This window comes from Manacus vitellinus, unplaced genomic scaffold, assembly GCF_001715985.3.
Source record: "Manacus vitellinus isolate BGI_N305 unplaced genomic scaffold, ASM171598v3 scaffold_3_pilon, whole genome shotgun sequence".
Classification (NCBI taxonomy): Eukaryota; Metazoa; Chordata; class Aves; order Passeriformes; family Pipridae; genus Manacus; species Manacus vitellinus.
In genome coordinates this window covers 12,700,064-12,717,278 of record NW_021940535.1, presented here as the reverse complement: position 1 = coordinate 12,717,278, position 17,215 = coordinate 12,700,064, and the positions used below count along the sequence as shown (strand labels likewise).

Here is a 17,215-nt window from a genome sequence, read left to right as displayed (position 1 = left end):
CCAGGATATATCCTGCTAGTACTATATTATAAACTTTTCCAAACCCCACTTTTTTCACAGATAATACTGTATAACAATGGGAGTTTTGCTGAATAAAGGCCTTTGGAGTCTAGCTGCATGAATGCTCAGCATATTCTGATTTGTATAGTCCTTTCTGGTTCCACCATAAGGAACATTCCATGAAACATGGTCTCTAGTGGAATGCTTTTGCCCAGCATCAACTAGTCTATAAAATGTATAGGTACACTTCAGTCTAACAGACAACTTCACGTTTCAGAAAGAAGAATTCTCCTGAATGAGTCCAACTAACAGCTTCTGTGTTTCAATTGTAACAGGGTGAACCTGGTGACCCTGGAGAGAAGGGCCCAATCGGACTACCTGGACAGAGAGGCATGCCTGTGAGTCTTTCTCCCCTAATTCAGAGCCCCTGTAGTTTAATACCAATCCAGCTGAAATACTACAGTTCATTCCTTTCTATTTTCTCTGAGACAATTAAAATTATTTCACATTTGGTTCTCAATTTCCTTATGGACACCAGATTCGTTGTGGGCTAGAGAGAATATCTTTCACATCAAATTCTCTAGAGGAAAGAATATGCTGAAGGTAGGGCACACAAGGAAAGGAACTGTGGCCTTAATCCTTATTTTCTCTCTATGGCTTTTACCACCATTTGCTGCTGGTTTTAGACCATATAGTGAGAGCTTGCCCTAATTCATTAATCTTAACAGCCTGAGCACCTCACTGTAATGGGACATCTTTATTTCAAAGTCAAACTGGATATAAATCTAATCCTCTATTAAAATATAACTCACGGTATGTTCAACCTATGCAGGGCGTGGATGGCAGAGATGCCTATGGTCCTGAAGGAAGCAAAGGAGCAAAGGTGAGTGCTTCAGGTCAGAATGTCTCTCAGTCTTCTGCAGTATCAAATGGAACATCCATATTATATTAAAAAGGAATGTAAGACATGGCCACAGTAAGAGGTTCAGGATTCCCACAGTCCTTGTGAGAAATTCTTCAATAAGATATTCTTTTGAGGACCTCTCTCACTCTTTCCCTTGATGGGTGTATATGGATATGAAGGACTGTACTTCTTGGATACACAGTGCTTTCTACCCACTTCAGTCTGCTTGACTAGCCACTCTTCTTGGCAAATATTGGTGGTCCAGACACTTGGGGCTCTTCTCATTTTTCTTCTTTCGGTAGAGGGATTCCTTGACTACCAAGGAATACTGAGACAGTAAGGATATTGTTTTAATGTGAAATATTCTTCCTTGTGCTCCTATGGTCAGAAATAAGATCTGGGGATAAACCTCTGGATTGCTAAGAAACTCTTATCATTCCCTTCACAGTGCTGAATTAAAAAAGCAATTAATTTCTCACTTCTTTAAAAACATAAAAGAATCCAGCTAAAATAAAAAGTATATAGAAATGAAGAGACCAAAATCACGGCACCAGTGGCACCAATGGGTCAGTCTGGGAGCAGAGGGGTCAGGATGCTGGAAAAAGCTGCAGTCCTCCTTTCAAGGAATTTGTGTAGTGTTGCAATACAAGTCCTTTCTTGCTGCTTGTAAAACAGAAGTGGCCCAGTGGATCTCTGATAGGCCTGTCTTTCACTTCCTTTTTGTGGGAGAAACAGAGTGTTGTAGGAACCTGCAGAAAAGATTTGAAAGGCTTCCCGGGAGCCTCTCCAACTGATGAGCTCCTTTTGCTAAAATGGCTCTTGGTGCTTCTTATTTTCCAATATCTTTTCTCACCTTCTTAGCTCCAACAATTCCTTTTCATAGGAGAGTTTCGTAGGTTATGCATACATTGTATACAAGACTAATTCTTTTAATCTCTTGAAATCTCCCACTTGTTCACTTCAGGGAACAGCCTACATGTTAGAAGAATGGAGGAAAAAAGTTTCTGCTAAATCTTCTAGTCATTATTCATTGTTTTAAAGGATTAATTTAAAGCCTTTCTTATACACTGATGTCTGCCCAGGGTTTGGCAGGGCCTGGATTAAAGCAGTTAATAAAAATAACCAAAACCCAATTTACTCCAGAATAGTGATTCAGAAAGAATGATTTTCCCCTGATAGCTAAGAGAATAACCTTTAGTATAAATTTTACTTAAGGTTGCTATTAATTATACAGGTTCCCAGTCACATTACGCTCTCTTACATGTAATGGGGGGGTGTACGTGCATGAAATTTTCTGAAAATTGTTGGATAAAGTCATATGATGTTTTACAACCAAGTCCACTTCCATGGGAGGGAACTCTTAGAACAATGGCATGCGTAAGTAGTGTGAATTCTGATGTTAAGGAAAGAGGTACTTCACTTCGGATTGGTTTATGCGAGAGTTTCCATATTTCTCATATACGAGCAAAGAACACACCAGAAACTGAAGTAACTGAAAACAATTAATGAACTGACTTCTGATATGCCAACAAAATATCATGGTATCATTGTTTAGTATGGAGGGTACAACATTTTGAAACTACATTCAAACGCTGAGTTCTGAATGTTACCATTAACTCATAGTCACTATATGTGAATTCCACTGTATATTACTAGGATGCATAAATAAGTTTTGGTAAGACATATATTTGAGAAACTGAGAATGCTTGAAAATCCAGAAACTGTTGGAAATTTTTAAAACGCTCTTCCTTTAGATGAGCAAGGTGTTCATATACAATGGTGTCATTTGAGACCAGAGTAGTAGCCACAGTTACTTGAATGGGCTGGAATGCTAAGAATAATTTTTAAATTGTTTTTGATTTAAAGGCATCAAACGCTAAACAGATCACAAAGTTCTAGATTCCTATGAAGTCTTTGTCCTTTCTTTTTGTAGGGAGAATCTGGATTCTTAGGATATCCTGGTCCAGAGGTATGATTAAATGGCATATTTCCTTTCCTTATGTCTTGTTTTACATTTTTCTTTTTGGAAGTTTTTGTCTGTCTTTCTATCTGTCTTCTCCTTTCCCATAAAGTTCTGAATTTCATTAATTTTCAGGGAGAAGAGGGAGACCCAGGCATTCCAGGAGCTGAAGGACCCAAAGGAACTAGGGGTAGAAGAGTAAGAATGACAAATTTGCTAACTCTGTGAAGAGTTCTATAAATAAAGCCCTTGTGTCCTAAGTGTTTTCTCACAAAGAAAAAAAGTTAAATTGTTTCCCACCCTGATCTTTTATTGCCATACCTTGTGCAACAGGTCTTGAGAGAATGCAGGTCGGAGTCTTCAGAGATGCTGGTTGCTAATAATTCTTAATAGTGGTAGTCTATGTAAATGCAGGATCCAACTCACAATATGGTTATGGAGGGTTTTTTTCCCCTTATGAAATTTGGCACCTGTGTGTGCAATTATAAAGAATGAAACTTGTATTCCTATTTTTAGGGTAATGCTGGCACACCAGGTTCCCTGGGAGATCCAGGAGATCAAGGGCCATCAGGACCTATGGTAATATATTTTTATTTTTAAAAAAAATCACTCTTAGGTTGATCTTAGACTTACTAGTAGAATAATGGAATATTTTATTATGTTTCATATGCTTAGTTGCCTGGAAGTTGTATAGAGTTATGTCTTGCCTGTGGATATGTGTGCACAGGAGCACCTGCTGTTGAAATGGAACTGCAACAATATAGTGCAGGGCAGAATTTCTTCCACAGTATTTGGTATTGTCTTTAGGCTGGGTAAATATCTAACTAAATAAGCAGAGAGTACTAAAATATAGAACTGGATTGATCTGCTGAAAGCCAATGTATTTTTTCCATTTCAAAAGAAAAGCCATTTAAAATCAGACTTGCAGTTAAAAGTTATGCACTTAAAGCTTATATTGATTGTAGCATGTTAATCCTTATATACAAGTAAATGTCCTGATGTACTTTTCCAGTGTCTGTGTTCTGCATTTTATACAACAAAATGTTTTATTCTCTATCTAAGCAGATGAAAGGATTGTGGATTTCAATAGGATTTAGGACTAACCTTGTAGGTAGCTAGGAAAATTCCTGTATATGTCTACCTTTATCCTGCAGCAATGCTGAAAATCAGCTCCATAGTGACCAGAAACAATGTCTACTGTTACTGATTTTCATGCTAAACTTTCTTAGGCCTATTCTTAGTTTAAATGTGGAACATTATTGATAGCAGTATCTTTACCTGGAAAACATGGCCCATGGGATGTGTCAGCTTAGAAAACTTTTTTTCCTTCTCATTACACTGTGCTGGTCAATGAATATACCCGTCCCACTTTATTTTATGATGCTGGACACAAGAATGGCTAAGAATGCATTGCCTTCCCAGCTGCTTGGCCACTCACATGTTACAGGTAGACAAATCTTGTGAGCTGATGAGCCACAGCCGTTGGCCTTGCCAGTCCATGGTCCAAGAAGTCTTCAGAGGGATTTCAAGCTCAAGATCTCCTCCTCAAATGTAGAAATGAGAGTAGAGCTTGGGATATATGGGCTTGGTAGGATTATTACAATAGCTGTGCATCAGTGAAATGAGAAAGTGGGAAGTCTGTGGGAAGTGGAAGTGATAGGGAATGCAGGAAGAAGCACAGGTAGTAGGCAGGGACAGCCAAATCGGGCCTGTCTTACCCGTCCTTCCTGCTTGGTGACATGATTGTCTGTATGTGTCAAGTCTGCACAGCTCAGTCACCACCACTGAGCTGCTGCAAGTAGCATTAGGGCTCAGGCAATTCACAGTTAACTCTTGCTGAACAGTACCAAAGAAGAACATTGACCTACTGGGAAACGTGAGAAGAAAAAAGCATGGAATGGCTGTGATGGTGCTAGCAGCAAGACAGCAGGAGAGGTGAGGAGCGTAGCTCAGGCAGAAGATGGAGGAATGGAAGATTAATTGGAAGGGGAAGGAACAAATAAGGAGACGGGGTTGTAATCTGGGGACGTAAGGAAGTATATAATTTTGGTGAAGTGTTATGGTAGAGAGAGGGTAAGGTAAAAGCTGTGGGATGTGGAGTTGAAATTTTTCTGGTGTATCTCACTGCAGCCTCCTGCAAGAATTTTCAGTAGTCTTCCTACACATCTGAATGCACACATGATAAGAACTCTCAAGCTCCTTTGAAAAAAAAATTCCTTTGCCTCTGTTTTATTCCCATTATGAAGATTAAAAAATACTTTTATTTTGAAAAAAGATGCTTGAGGTTCTAGCATTTTTCCACAGCTCCCAAGGAGAAGGATGCAGAGTAGGTTGAGCTATCATGATGTGTGTGTGTTCTGCAAGGTCTTTTGAAGTAGAACTGTAGGGATTTTACCCTGCAAGAGTAGAGGGCAAGCTTGTCACACATCAGGTGTTGGAAAGTACAGAAAGTCCAAATAACTGAACATAGCACAGAAACTGCTGTTTATAAAGGAAATCCAGTTCTGAACTATACTGGTCCTCAAGGGCAACAAGTATTGAACATTTTAAAACCATTAATGAAAATGGACTGAGAAATAAGTCTGAGAAGTGATCTGTAACTCTGGAATGGGTCCACAAAAATCTATGCTGGGAACTGATGTCTCCTCATATTTCAAATTCATAAGTGCTTGTTGGGAAACACTATATGCCTGCATTTTCTTTGGGCTACAGAGTAATAGACGGAAATACATTATCAGGGTCTGACTTTTTGGACCTGTGTTTATTTTGTTTCAGGGTGCCAAAGGACCAATGGGCACCATTTTAATGGAAGTAAGTAACAACCTTACAGCTAACTGTACACTGCATGGAATTATCTGTTTTAGTCTTCCATTTATCAGCACTTACAGCAGTGCACACAATTAGCTGTTATAAAACAATATCCTTCTCATGTTCTTGTCAGAGTGCAGTGCGTTCATCTGTTCTGCAAATGATCAAGGAATGAGAAACAATTATGCCTATGGATTAACACCATGTCCAAACTTTTACAAATCGTTGGACCATTAATATTCATTTACCTGTTTCTTTACTCACATCAGTTTACACACTAGCTCATGTTTAGGGTTACTTTTTCCCCTCTTGTAAAGGAAGGCATTTCTTCAGCAACAGTTATTTTCACTGGGAATAGAAGTACAAGATTTCTTCAGAATCGTAATCCCCTATAAAATGAGCACTTCTGAGCAAAGGTTCCATCTAACCCTTGCATGGATGACTACCTACAGGCAATACTATTGCAGGTGTGTTCTGTGTCCAGAGGAGGTCTTCTCCTCCTTCATGGACCTCTCTTCCTATGTGAGTCGCTATTGAAATGTCCATTCTTTTATGGAAGTGCCACTGAGTGGTGACATCCTAGATCAGTTTATTAGCACGAAATAAAGAATGGATAAATGGTTTCTTGGTACTCCAGAACATCATAAATGCCAACAGAGCAGGTCTAGAAAAATATGCCTAGTTTCTGCAGCAAGTGAGAGTGTCCCTGTACTATTTGAAATAAAGAGGAACTGGATTGTGTGAATCTGGATTTACTGTGATGAGAGTTAGTTCAGGAACTGGGATATGACCTTCATCTCAAACACCAGTAAGATTCCCAGTCTGGGATGGTCTGGGATTTGCCATTAATTCCTTTTTTATTTTGAACCTGCAGCCTTGTGAACTTGTGAATTTTACAAGAAAAAACTGCCGTAAGTAGGGAGCATCTTATTTTACCTCTGACACCTAGTCACTCTTCTTAAACAGAATAGCCTCCACTGTAAACTGATGGTTTGTATCTGAGTTCCGTTTGACTGGTAGTTGTTAATTGTGAGGGGTTTTCAGCAGGTGTTTGAAGCAGACTTGCTCTTTTTGCTCCTTTTCTAATCTGTTAATTACAAAACCCATAACAAATATCTCTTTACCTCATTAAAGATTAAAATAATTCTTTGGCATTGTGCCAACACCCTTTGGGGAGTTCTCTGAGAGAAGACAATACTTGTATGTGTACTGTTCTCCAAATTAGGTGTGTTCGTTCCCTTCAGACATATGTGCGCAGCAGAACCCAGAACAATTTTTTTACTTCCCATCCAGTAAAAGTGTACTATTTTGAGTATTTGATTATGGAAGAAGAGTGTTGTCTTGCACTGGCGGGTTCTATCAGTTGTCTGAGCTTTGAATCAGGCTTTTTGTTGAAAGCAAGTGAATATGTCACTGTATTAATGAATATGGGCCCAAAATAATTTATTTGCTCTCCCTCTCTTCCTTGCAGCTTGCTCATCAGGTAAGTCCATCTGGCCTCTGCATATCCATTCTTTTATAGACTTGAAGAAAAAACTAACAACGTTTGAGTTGTGAAAAGGCTCTCACAGAAATTTTCTGCTTCAATATACAGACACATGTCCAGCTTACCCAACTGAAGTGGTGTTTGCCTTCGATATGTCTGATGATGTTACACCAGCTGCATTTGAAAGGATGAGAAACATTGTCATGTTGTTGCTGAGGACCATTAAGATCAGTGAAAGCAACTGCCCAACAGGCGCTCGTGTCTCCGTTGTTTCTTTCAACACCAATATGCGCTATCTCATCCGATTCTCAGAATTCCAAAAAAGCAACTTGCTGCAACAAGCAGTCCAGAGAATACCTCTGGAGAGATCCACTGGAAAGCGAAATATTGGGGCAGCCATGAGATTTGTTGCAAGAAATGTCTTCAAACGTGTTCGTCAGGGCATCCTCACAAGAAAAGTAGCCCTATTTTTTGCCAATGGTCCATCGCAGGATGATGTTGCCATCAGCACAGCTGTGCTTGAGTTGAGTGCTTTGGATATCACTCCAGTGGTCATTGCCTTCAGTGAAGTGCCAAATGTCAGACGTGCCTTCTCAGTAAGTAGGTAGATGATAGAAAATTGAGTCACCCATTTACTCAGCGTCTGCTATTGTTTGAGTAAATCCTACTCTCAGTCCAGTAAGTTCTAGGAACTGTCTAATCCTTTAGTAGAAAGAGGTACATTAAAGAATATTACTTCAACAAAGAAACGGTGATTCACTTGACCATAATGATCATCATCTGACCTCTTTCTGCACACGAATTATGAATGGCTTGTGCTTTTAGGCCAAATCACAGAATTTCCATAACATTGTGTTAGTTTCACTTAGTTACCTTTGCCATTACTCTTCTGAAGATGTGACATGTAGTGACCATTTAACTAAGAAACTGTGGCCCTAGTTTCTAGAAAAAGTAATAGAAGTCTTCAAGTACACCATGTTTTTTTCAAAAGAAAATTAAATTAAGCAAAACTCCTTTTGATATCTGTATTGCCGTTTGCACAGGAGAAAATTATGAAATTTTGTTTTATGACTTCATATAAAAGACAGTAAATGAGAATAAACAGTCCAGTTTACAAGGTATGAGAGGAAACAATTCTAAATTTATTTAAGATTTCATAACATAGATTCCATAGTTTCCATCTTTCCAATTTGTTTTGGTATCATCTGTTCTCAGTTTGAACTTTTTCAAAATAAAATTCTTTCAAGCTGCTGTTTCTTTGTAATTGTCCTTCCAAAAGGAAACATGTTCACTTACACAGGACAAAAGGTGCAAAACTTGGAGTCTCTTCTGATCTAGTAGCCATTTAATCTTCTTCTTATATTTATTCTCATGCAGCCTCATATCTGTTAGTCAATTCATGTATTTTTATGGCTGGATGTTAATTTAGCAGAATGAAATAATTCTGCTAACATATGAGAAGGAAGCTTATAGTTTGTTGACTGGGTTGCTCCACAGGATAAACAGGAGCAAGCATCAGTATTTTGTTTACTTAGTATAAGCAGTTTACAAATCTGAATGCATGTGATGATGTCTGTTATTTACAAAAGTGCCAATTATCCATAAATCAGTCTTCAGAGAAGAAAAGTTTAAAAGAGCTGCTTAGCAGGGGGAAAGGCAAAAAATTCATGGCAGCAGCTCTGCTTTATGTTTACAATGATGGGAAAGCAACCAACCTCACCACTACCCCCGGAGTAAATACAACCTCCCTTTTTCTTGTAGTTGAGAGATGGTTTAATCTTTATGATCCTGCCAGCCTGTAGCCACAGATACTTAGTGCCTTTGGTTACTTTGTTTTAGGAGTTTCAGTTTAGAGATCATTCAAACCTTGCCAATTCTAATTCCTTTGAAGAGTTCTATCTATAACATTCTTGACAGACATTAATCAGAATCTAATTGTGTAGTTTAAGCTGAAGTTTAATGCAAAGAAGTAATTAATTCTTTACTCACCATTACAGTATAATGTACAGCCATTTTTGTTAGTCTTAGTCTACAAGTAAATGCATTTTCCCTTGAATCACATTTGGATGGGGTTGGGTGATCAGTGAAATTATGGATTGTTGTTGGAGCTTCTTCAGAGTTCCTCAAGCATTTCTGTGGTCAAATCTTCTACTGGGGAAGATTGTCTTTCTTCAGCTGATTACAGGCAACACATACATTGTTCCAAGGCTAAAATCTTCTCTCCCAAGAAAACATTTTCACTCTTTATCCCAGATATAAGAGATCCTGCCCTTTTCTCTGTAGAAAAATACACCCTATTAAGAAAAGAAAAAAGAAAAAGAAAAACTGTAATATATTTTACCTGTCTTTTAAATGTTACTTTTGTGTCTGCTTTAAAACATAGATTGATGACACTAGAAGATTTCAATTATTTGTTTGGGAAAGACAACAGGATGAAAATTTAGAGGGCATCACATATTGTACACTTTGCTTTGGTAAGACATTTTACAAATTCCATCTGTTGTATTGGTCTATTTAGCCTTTCAGTAACACATTCTATTGTATTTATTTTGCAGTGTGGTGTTGGGGAAGTTTTCATGGTACACCTTAAATGTGTTTGTGCTTAAATATAAAAGAAAAATATTAATAAACAATGCACTGGGCAGAATCCTACTGCCATAAATGGTTCTACAAGGAGTTTGCAAAAATGTAAGAGCTGATTCCTTATATATGCTTGCACCAGCACCAATCCCAAGAGTGGTTGCATGGAGCAACTCAGCCCAGCTTGGCTGCCCACAGGTGGCCCTGAGTGCTGTAGCTGTTTCTTGTCATCACCCAGAGAAACTTCACTCCCTGACAGGGATTTTTTCTGACATTCCTGCTTCCAGCTAACTTAACCTCTTCTGCAAATGGGCCTTCTTGCCCCCTGTGACAGATCATTTCTTGGTTACAGTTATCAGTGCTGAGGAGTTAAAATTTTAATTTCCTCTTCAGTGGATGGTAAGAATTAGACTGTCAAAACCACAAAAGCTGTTTAATTAGTTTCTGTCTCAGACATGTGAAATGAATTACTGTGTTTAGCATTTCCTTTTTAACAGAAATGAACTTAAAATAGCATTATGATTCTGGGAACCCAGGCTCATCTGCTGTGGATTGTACACTGTGAGGGGAGGAGATGCTACTAAATGATAATATTTCAGAATGTTGAATAGTGATCTGAGATGAAAAATAGGGTTTGTTTCTGTGTCCTTTACAATGTTTAGATTTCAACAGAAGAAAATTTCTCAAGGGAACTATGGATCTATGAAGTTTTACCTTATGAATGTTTTTTTGTTCTCATGCCTGAATAATTTCCCATATCTCAAAACCTCCTTCAGCAAGACTCATCTGCTGTTCATTACTAGAACAAAGTTCCCAGATTATTTTTTTTAATCAAAATTTAAGAAAAATAAAATAAATGTATAGGACTGTGTGAATTTTTTTCCTAACTCTTGCTTTTGTTGTATTGCTAAGTAGTTTGCTGTTTGCTCTTCCTCTCTAGATAAATGCAAACCAAGAACCAACTGTGAGGTGCCCGTTTTTCCCCCAGTTCTGATGGATATGGATATCACTTACATCATGGACAGCTCTCGCAGTGTCAGCAGTGAAGACTTTCAGAGAGCCAAAGACTTTGTGAACAACATGCTAGATCAGTTTGTTGTTTCCTTACAGCCAAACGAATCATACGGAGGCATCAGAGTGGCACTGGTGCAGCAAGCTCCTAGGGGCTTCCTGCCTGGCAGAAACCAGACACCTGTGGCCTTGGAGTTTGATCTAGTTACATACAGCAGTAAAGATTTGATGAAGAAACACATCCAAGAGTCTGTTCACCAACTGGAAGGGCCATCAGCCATTGCTTCTGCTCTACAGTGGACAGTCGAAAATGTATTCTTTAAAGCCCCCAGACAAAGGAAACACAGGGTCATATTTACAATAGTTGGAAGCAAAACAAGCACGTGGGACAGAGAGAGGCTGAAAGAGATTTCACTCGGAGCCAAGTGCCAAGGATTCACTTTGTTCACTCTTGCGCTTGGCAGTGATGTGAGTGACAATGAGTTGATGGAGCTGCCAAGTTCCCCCACAGAGCAGCACCTACTGACACTGGGCAGGGTTTCGACAGCGGAGATGGCGTACGCTCAGAGGTTTAGCCGGGCATTTCTGAATCTTCTACAGCGTAAGTATCACACAATGGCATTTGCTTAAGGTATGGAAAGAAAGAGAAATGCTGTGTAGAAGAAGGTAGTCAGTATATATGTGCTATCATTCCTAGTCATAACTGCCAGTCTTTCACCTTTAGTTTGCCTCAGATGCTGGACATTAATGGAAGTGCCAGCAATGACAGAACAGCATTATACTCTAGTCTTAAGCAGGTTTTTTCCCTGAAGTTTTTATTTAATGTGTGGCTTTGTGAACTCCACTTTCATTAAAGGTAGACTATTCTCAGCTAAGAGAACACAGTTCTGATTCCTGATTAGGTCCACATTTCTCCTCAGACCATTGGCAAGTCCAGATTTACTGTGCTTATTTAGGCTTTGGAACAGGTAAATATTTAGCACATTTTCTCTTTATTGCAGTTATTCCTCCTCCACAGAGCAGAAAAAGGACTTCTTCACTTTTCAAGACACATTCATGCAGATTAGCAGGTCTTAGGTGCTTTGAAACACAAACAAGATATCAAGAAGGAAATTGTCACTGATTTAAAATCCTGTATGTACTTAGAGACTTGAAAGTTTCTTTGGAAGCTAAATAGGTTATTACAGAGCAAGACAAAAGTATGAAAGGTTGGTTCAGGAGTCATTCTCACCTAGCTAACCTCTATCATAATTTTCATTTTCCTGGACATAGTCCAGTCACTCTGGATACTGTGTGTTAACTTACTGAAAGATGCAAACTTCAGTTCACAACAAAAAACTCACATAGTGCTTTTTACTAAACATACTGTGGTTTGGAGGACTTTAAAACTCAACCGTGGTATCTGGGCTTTCCCCACAGAAGAAATGAACAGTTATCCTTCACCTGAACTTCAAGAAGAGTGTGAAAACTTAGATCGGGGAGACATACAACAGCAAGTGTCTATAATTGAAAGGTTTGGAATTGCCTATTTAACTCTTTGGGTGTGTATCTCTGAATATAAGATTTTTGCCTTTGTGTCAGTAGTTGTATTTAAAGTACCTTTAATAGAAATGGGACCAGGATGCATTTTTCAAGGTCATACTGTTAGTTAAATGATTTTTCTTTTCCCCCTCTTCTTGGAAGGATGCCTTTTCCTGGAATGGCTGAACTTGGTTCCAGTTATGGTTTGGAAGACACTGAAAAAACTGAAAGTAGAGTCATGAAGAGTATTAAAGAGAACACCAAAGAACTTGTATACACAATACCAGAAATGAGATATGATTATGAGGAGAAGAATGAATATGTCACAGAGGGAGCTGCTGCGGGAGAAAAGCCACAAGAGTGTGGAGAAGCTCAGGAGGAGAACAAGGAAAACTTAGGTGCAACAGTAGAAACTAGAACTGCCTGTAATGATTATGGTATGATTTTAGAATATGAAAATCCTTTTTTAATTCAGTAAAAAAGCTTTAAATTGTAAAGGGTTCGGTTGAATATTTACACATGATGAAGAATTTCCATTAATTACACTTTTCCAAAACATTTGGTCATCATGTTTGCATTCAGTCCAAATTTATACAGTAAGAGTCTGTAGCTGAAGATTGAACTATATGTGTCATTGTGACTTTAGTTTTGATTTGTAACTTTTTGTGATAATATCATAAAAAGTTCTAATCCCCCTTACTAAAACAGATGATCATTTTAAATTCCAAGTTGCACTGTAATTCCTGAGTTACTCCTACTGATAACTTAGGTCAACATGGAGGAACTAAATATATCTCTGATACAGTCTGTTCCTGTAGGAAGAACAGGATCCCTCGGTAGAAGTCTCAAAATACATATTCTTCATGTTTTTAACTTTTCTTCCTAATTATGCATTTTTCTTCACAGATTTGACATTTGATACAGGTATGGGAAGCTGATTATGAGATAATTTGTCATCAACATTCTTTTAGCACAATTGAGTGTTTTTGTTGTTTAAAATACAGTTAAAGAGAATTTATGTGAAAAAAATGAAAAGGTGTCTGCATAGTTTGGGGTGTGGTAGCTCATTGCTGCAGCTGTCATCCCTTTGTTTTTCATCCTTCTCCACTCAAATACGACTCCAGAGTGTCTGGTGGCCACTTCCCTGATGAGAAAGTACCAATGCCTTTGCAATACTGTTTTAATATTGGATCTTTAATTAAGAGCTAGTGTACCACTGTGAACACCATACAACCACAGTGCATGATGGGCTTACTCAGCACCATAGGATTTGGTCCTGTTGCCTAACTGCATGAGTACAGTCTTGTTAATCTCTTATTGACCAGTTCATGAACTCTGTGGTCACACAGGAAATCCAGTAACAGGAAGATATGTCACTGTTTATACTTTACAAATAAAATATTTCCTTTGAGGAAGTAGTCAGGGTCATTGCACCAATGTAAGAAGTGACCTGGAACACTTAGAGGAGAGGTACGAACTGCCTTTCTCGATCCTGTGTTGTAACTAGTGACCCGACAGTTTACTTCTAAAAACCCAGTTCCAGAACTTGTCTTTTGAGAGGTATACTTTGTACTGATCTGTTGCTTGAGATTATTGCTTTTCAGTTGATTAGCAGAAGGTCACATCATTTTAAATCTTTAAGCAGGGTAGTTTTATCACGATTTTGCTTTACTTCTCAGTTCTTCCCCTTCAATGTTGTATAGGCACGAACGTCTAGAGCTGCCCTTCTGTCTTCTTTTGAGTAACTCTGAATTTACGTTAGTGAAAGATGATTAGATCTGTTCTTACGGAATGCCAGATTGCTACAAAGTATGCTACTCTCACCTACTTTGCTAATTTATGCAGTTTAAATTTGTATTATTATTGGATTTGGCTAAGAGACTATCATGGATAGTTTAACAACCTGTGTATGTTTGTTTATGAAATATTATTGATGGATACCAGTATAACAAGTTGGAATAAAGAAGAGGGAAATTATTAAAAGGTTTATTTACATAGTTTCTGTGGACCACATATAGTCATTTTACAATCATTTTAATAAAAAGTCTATGTTAGAAGACTAAAAACCTTTTAGCATTCCTTCTATTTATGCCACTGAAATCTCATCATTTCAGATGTTCTTTCTGGTTAAAGCAATCATAAGAAGAGGGTCTTCAGACCATGCTGACACTGTGGGTTTGTAGATGAATACTTAGTAAATCTTTGTAAAATCTCGAACACTGGCTACTTATTTTGTCTGACAGTTTGTACTGAATGTTAGTTTTCCCTGAATTTAACAGTGCTAAGAAAGGTTGACCTTTCTTTCATTAAATCTGTCTCTTATTTCCCTTTTCCAGATGCATGTGACCTTGTTCAAGATAGTGGAGAATGTCAGAATTACATTTTGAAGTGGTACTACGACAAAGAGCAGAAAATGTGTGGTCAGTTCTGGTATGGGGGCTGCGGAGGCAATAGAAATAGATTTGAAACACAAGAAGAATGTGGATTCTTGTGTATAGAGTCTTCCTAGTGCAGAGACACTTAAGTTACTTTAATTCTTCAGTTAGACTATCAGGGTGATGCGGAAAAGGAATTCAAAGAGAAGGCTTTACATAGCCACTTGGCTCCCATGTTTCAGTTGAAGGAAATACTTGATTATAAAGTTATTACCTGGTAACTTAATTGTGAAAATTAAAATTTAAGCTATTACTCCATTGATCTCACATAACATACTGAGTACGGAGAAATTTGTTAGCCAACAATGTATTGTTTAAAAGGCATGAAAGTACTGAAATTTGACTTTCTTCCATAAATACCAAAATGTGCACTTTCCAAATATACTCCATAAAATAAAACAGTACCTCAGAGATTTTCCTGAAATAACTTTGGACGCAAGACACTAATGTCAGAATGTTTTGATGTGTTTGCTTACATTTATCCTGTTTATAGAAAATACCAAAAAGCATTTAGATCTCAAATGACAGACTTCCTAGGACTTATTTCACTCTGATTTAAAGGATTTTCTACTACAGAGTCATTCTTGGTTTCTTAATTATTTTTTTCCTGAATAATCCAACATGTCAATAAAATCAATAATTCTGAAATATTGTACTTCTGCTCCTAGTTCCTGAAACAAGTATAACTGTATTCTCACTGTGTGGCATCTCATTTGTAAATAAGCATTGGTCCCCTTTCCTTGTTACCTGATGTTAGACAAATGCATTTATTTTAGAACATTAGATTTTCATGGTTGCTCTTGAGTGGAAGAAAAGATCCTGAGGACATCATCTGATTAAAGATAATAAATACAATGCTGTGCAGGCGGGTGGAACTTATATAAACTTTCACACTCCGTTGACTTATCCAAACTTTACGGTTGCCCATTTTATGTCTGTAGAAGTCATGGTGCATTTAACTTCACCTTGGTCCACTCTGCAGAGGTGGCTGTACTCACCTGGAATTTTGTTCTTCTCTGTATTCATCTAAAAGATGATACGAGATTACATCTAGTAGCAGTTTTCCTTATGGTTCTTTGGAAAAAAAAAGAAGAAAAATATTAAACTGGAAGAAGAGCTGTAAAAATTATACAGAAAATGTTTCCTACTGGTGAAATAAAGTGAAAAAAATTATATATATTTTATATCTGAGGATGGATACCACTGGATATAAAGCAATATATGTCAGGCATTTGAGTGGGTATATCACATTCCCTGTCATGCACCAGCCTCTGGAAAGATTGAATAATGTAACAGACTGTTAAAGACTACACCAAGAGCAATGGGTGGTGGGACCCTCGAACATTGGAATACACATTTAGCAAAGGCCACATGGTTAGTCAGCACTAGGGAATCTGCCAGTCAGACTGACCCTGACAAATCAAAACTTTTACATACTGTAGAGGAGGATAGAATTCCTGTAGTGCATATTGAAAATGTGCTGGGGAAAGCTGAGTGGGTTATTCCTAACTCAGGCAAAGGCAAACCCATTCTATGCTAGCCCCAGCAACTGGAAAGGACTGTCGTGGTTTAACCTCAACCAGCAACTAAGCCCCACACAGCTGGGGAAGAGAATAGGAAGAGTAAAAGGGAGAAAACTCAAGCCTTGAGGCAAAGACATTTTAATAGATAAAGCAAAAGCCATGCACACAAGGAAAGCAAAACAAGGAATTAATTCAACATGTTCCACTGGCAGGCAGGTATTCAGCCACCCCCGGGAAAGCAGGGCTACATCACATGTAATGTTTACTTGGGAAGATAAACATCACTCTGAACATTTACCCCTTCATTCCTCCCCAGCTTTAGATGCTGAGCATGATGCCATGCAGTATGGAGTATCCCTTGAGTCAGTGGGAGTGAGCTGTCCCATCTGTGCCCTCCCACCTTGTGCCCCTCCAGCCTTCTTGATGGTGGGGTGGGGGGAGAGACAGAAAAGGCCTTGACTCCGTGCAAGCACTGCTCAGCAATAATGAAAACATTCCTGAATTTTTGACACTGTTTCCAGCACAAACCCCAACTAAACCTCTGTTCCAGCCATTGAAAAGAAAATTGCACTTTACCCCAGCCAACTCCAACTCCAACTCCAGCACATTCTCCACCCCTACAGGCAGTGGGCTGACCATGGCTGGATGCCAGGTGCCCATCAAAGCCACTCTATCACTCCCCTCCTCAGCTGGACGTGGGAGAGAAAATAAAAGGAAAGGCTCGTGGATTGAGATAAGGATGGGGAGAGATCACTCAGTAATTATTGTCACAGCAAAACTGTCTCTATTTGGGGAAAGTAATTGAATTTATTACCAGCCAAATCAGAGTAGGACAATGAGAAATAAAGCCATCTCTTAAAACACTTTTCCCTCACCCTTTCCTCCTTTCCAGGCTTAACTTTATTCTTGAGTTCTCTACCTCCTCCTCCCCCTGAGCAGGATAGTGGGATGGGGAATGGCAGTTTTGATCAATTCATCACACACTGT

The 17,215-nt window shown here is 38.5% G+C and overlaps 1 protein-coding gene across 1 annotated transcript in view; it reads left to right on the top strand.

Moving 5' to 3' along the window:
* The window catches only part of COL6A6 (collagen type VI alpha 6 chain), a 50,902-nt gene extending 36,017 nt beyond the window's left edge, over positions 1 to 14,885 (top strand). The window contains 14 exon segments of the mRNA XM_029961757.1: positions 336 to 398; positions 833 to 883; positions 2,838 to 2,873; positions 3,000 to 3,062; positions 3,381 to 3,443; positions 5,640 to 5,675; positions 6,547 to 6,583; positions 7,144 to 7,155; positions 7,267 to 7,754; positions 9,542 to 9,632; positions 10,679 to 11,350; positions 12,169 to 12,262; positions 12,433 to 12,707; positions 14,607 to 14,885. Coding sequence (XP_029817617.1) covers positions 336 to 398; positions 833 to 883; positions 2,838 to 2,873; positions 3,000 to 3,062; positions 3,381 to 3,443; positions 5,640 to 5,675; positions 6,547 to 6,583; positions 7,144 to 7,155; positions 7,267 to 7,754; positions 9,542 to 9,632; positions 10,679 to 11,350; positions 12,169 to 12,262; positions 12,433 to 12,707; positions 14,607 to 14,779 — 2,154 coding nt within the window. The 3' untranslated portion in view covers positions 14,780 to 14,885.
* Positions 14,886 to 17,215: the final 2,330 nt, after the last annotated feature.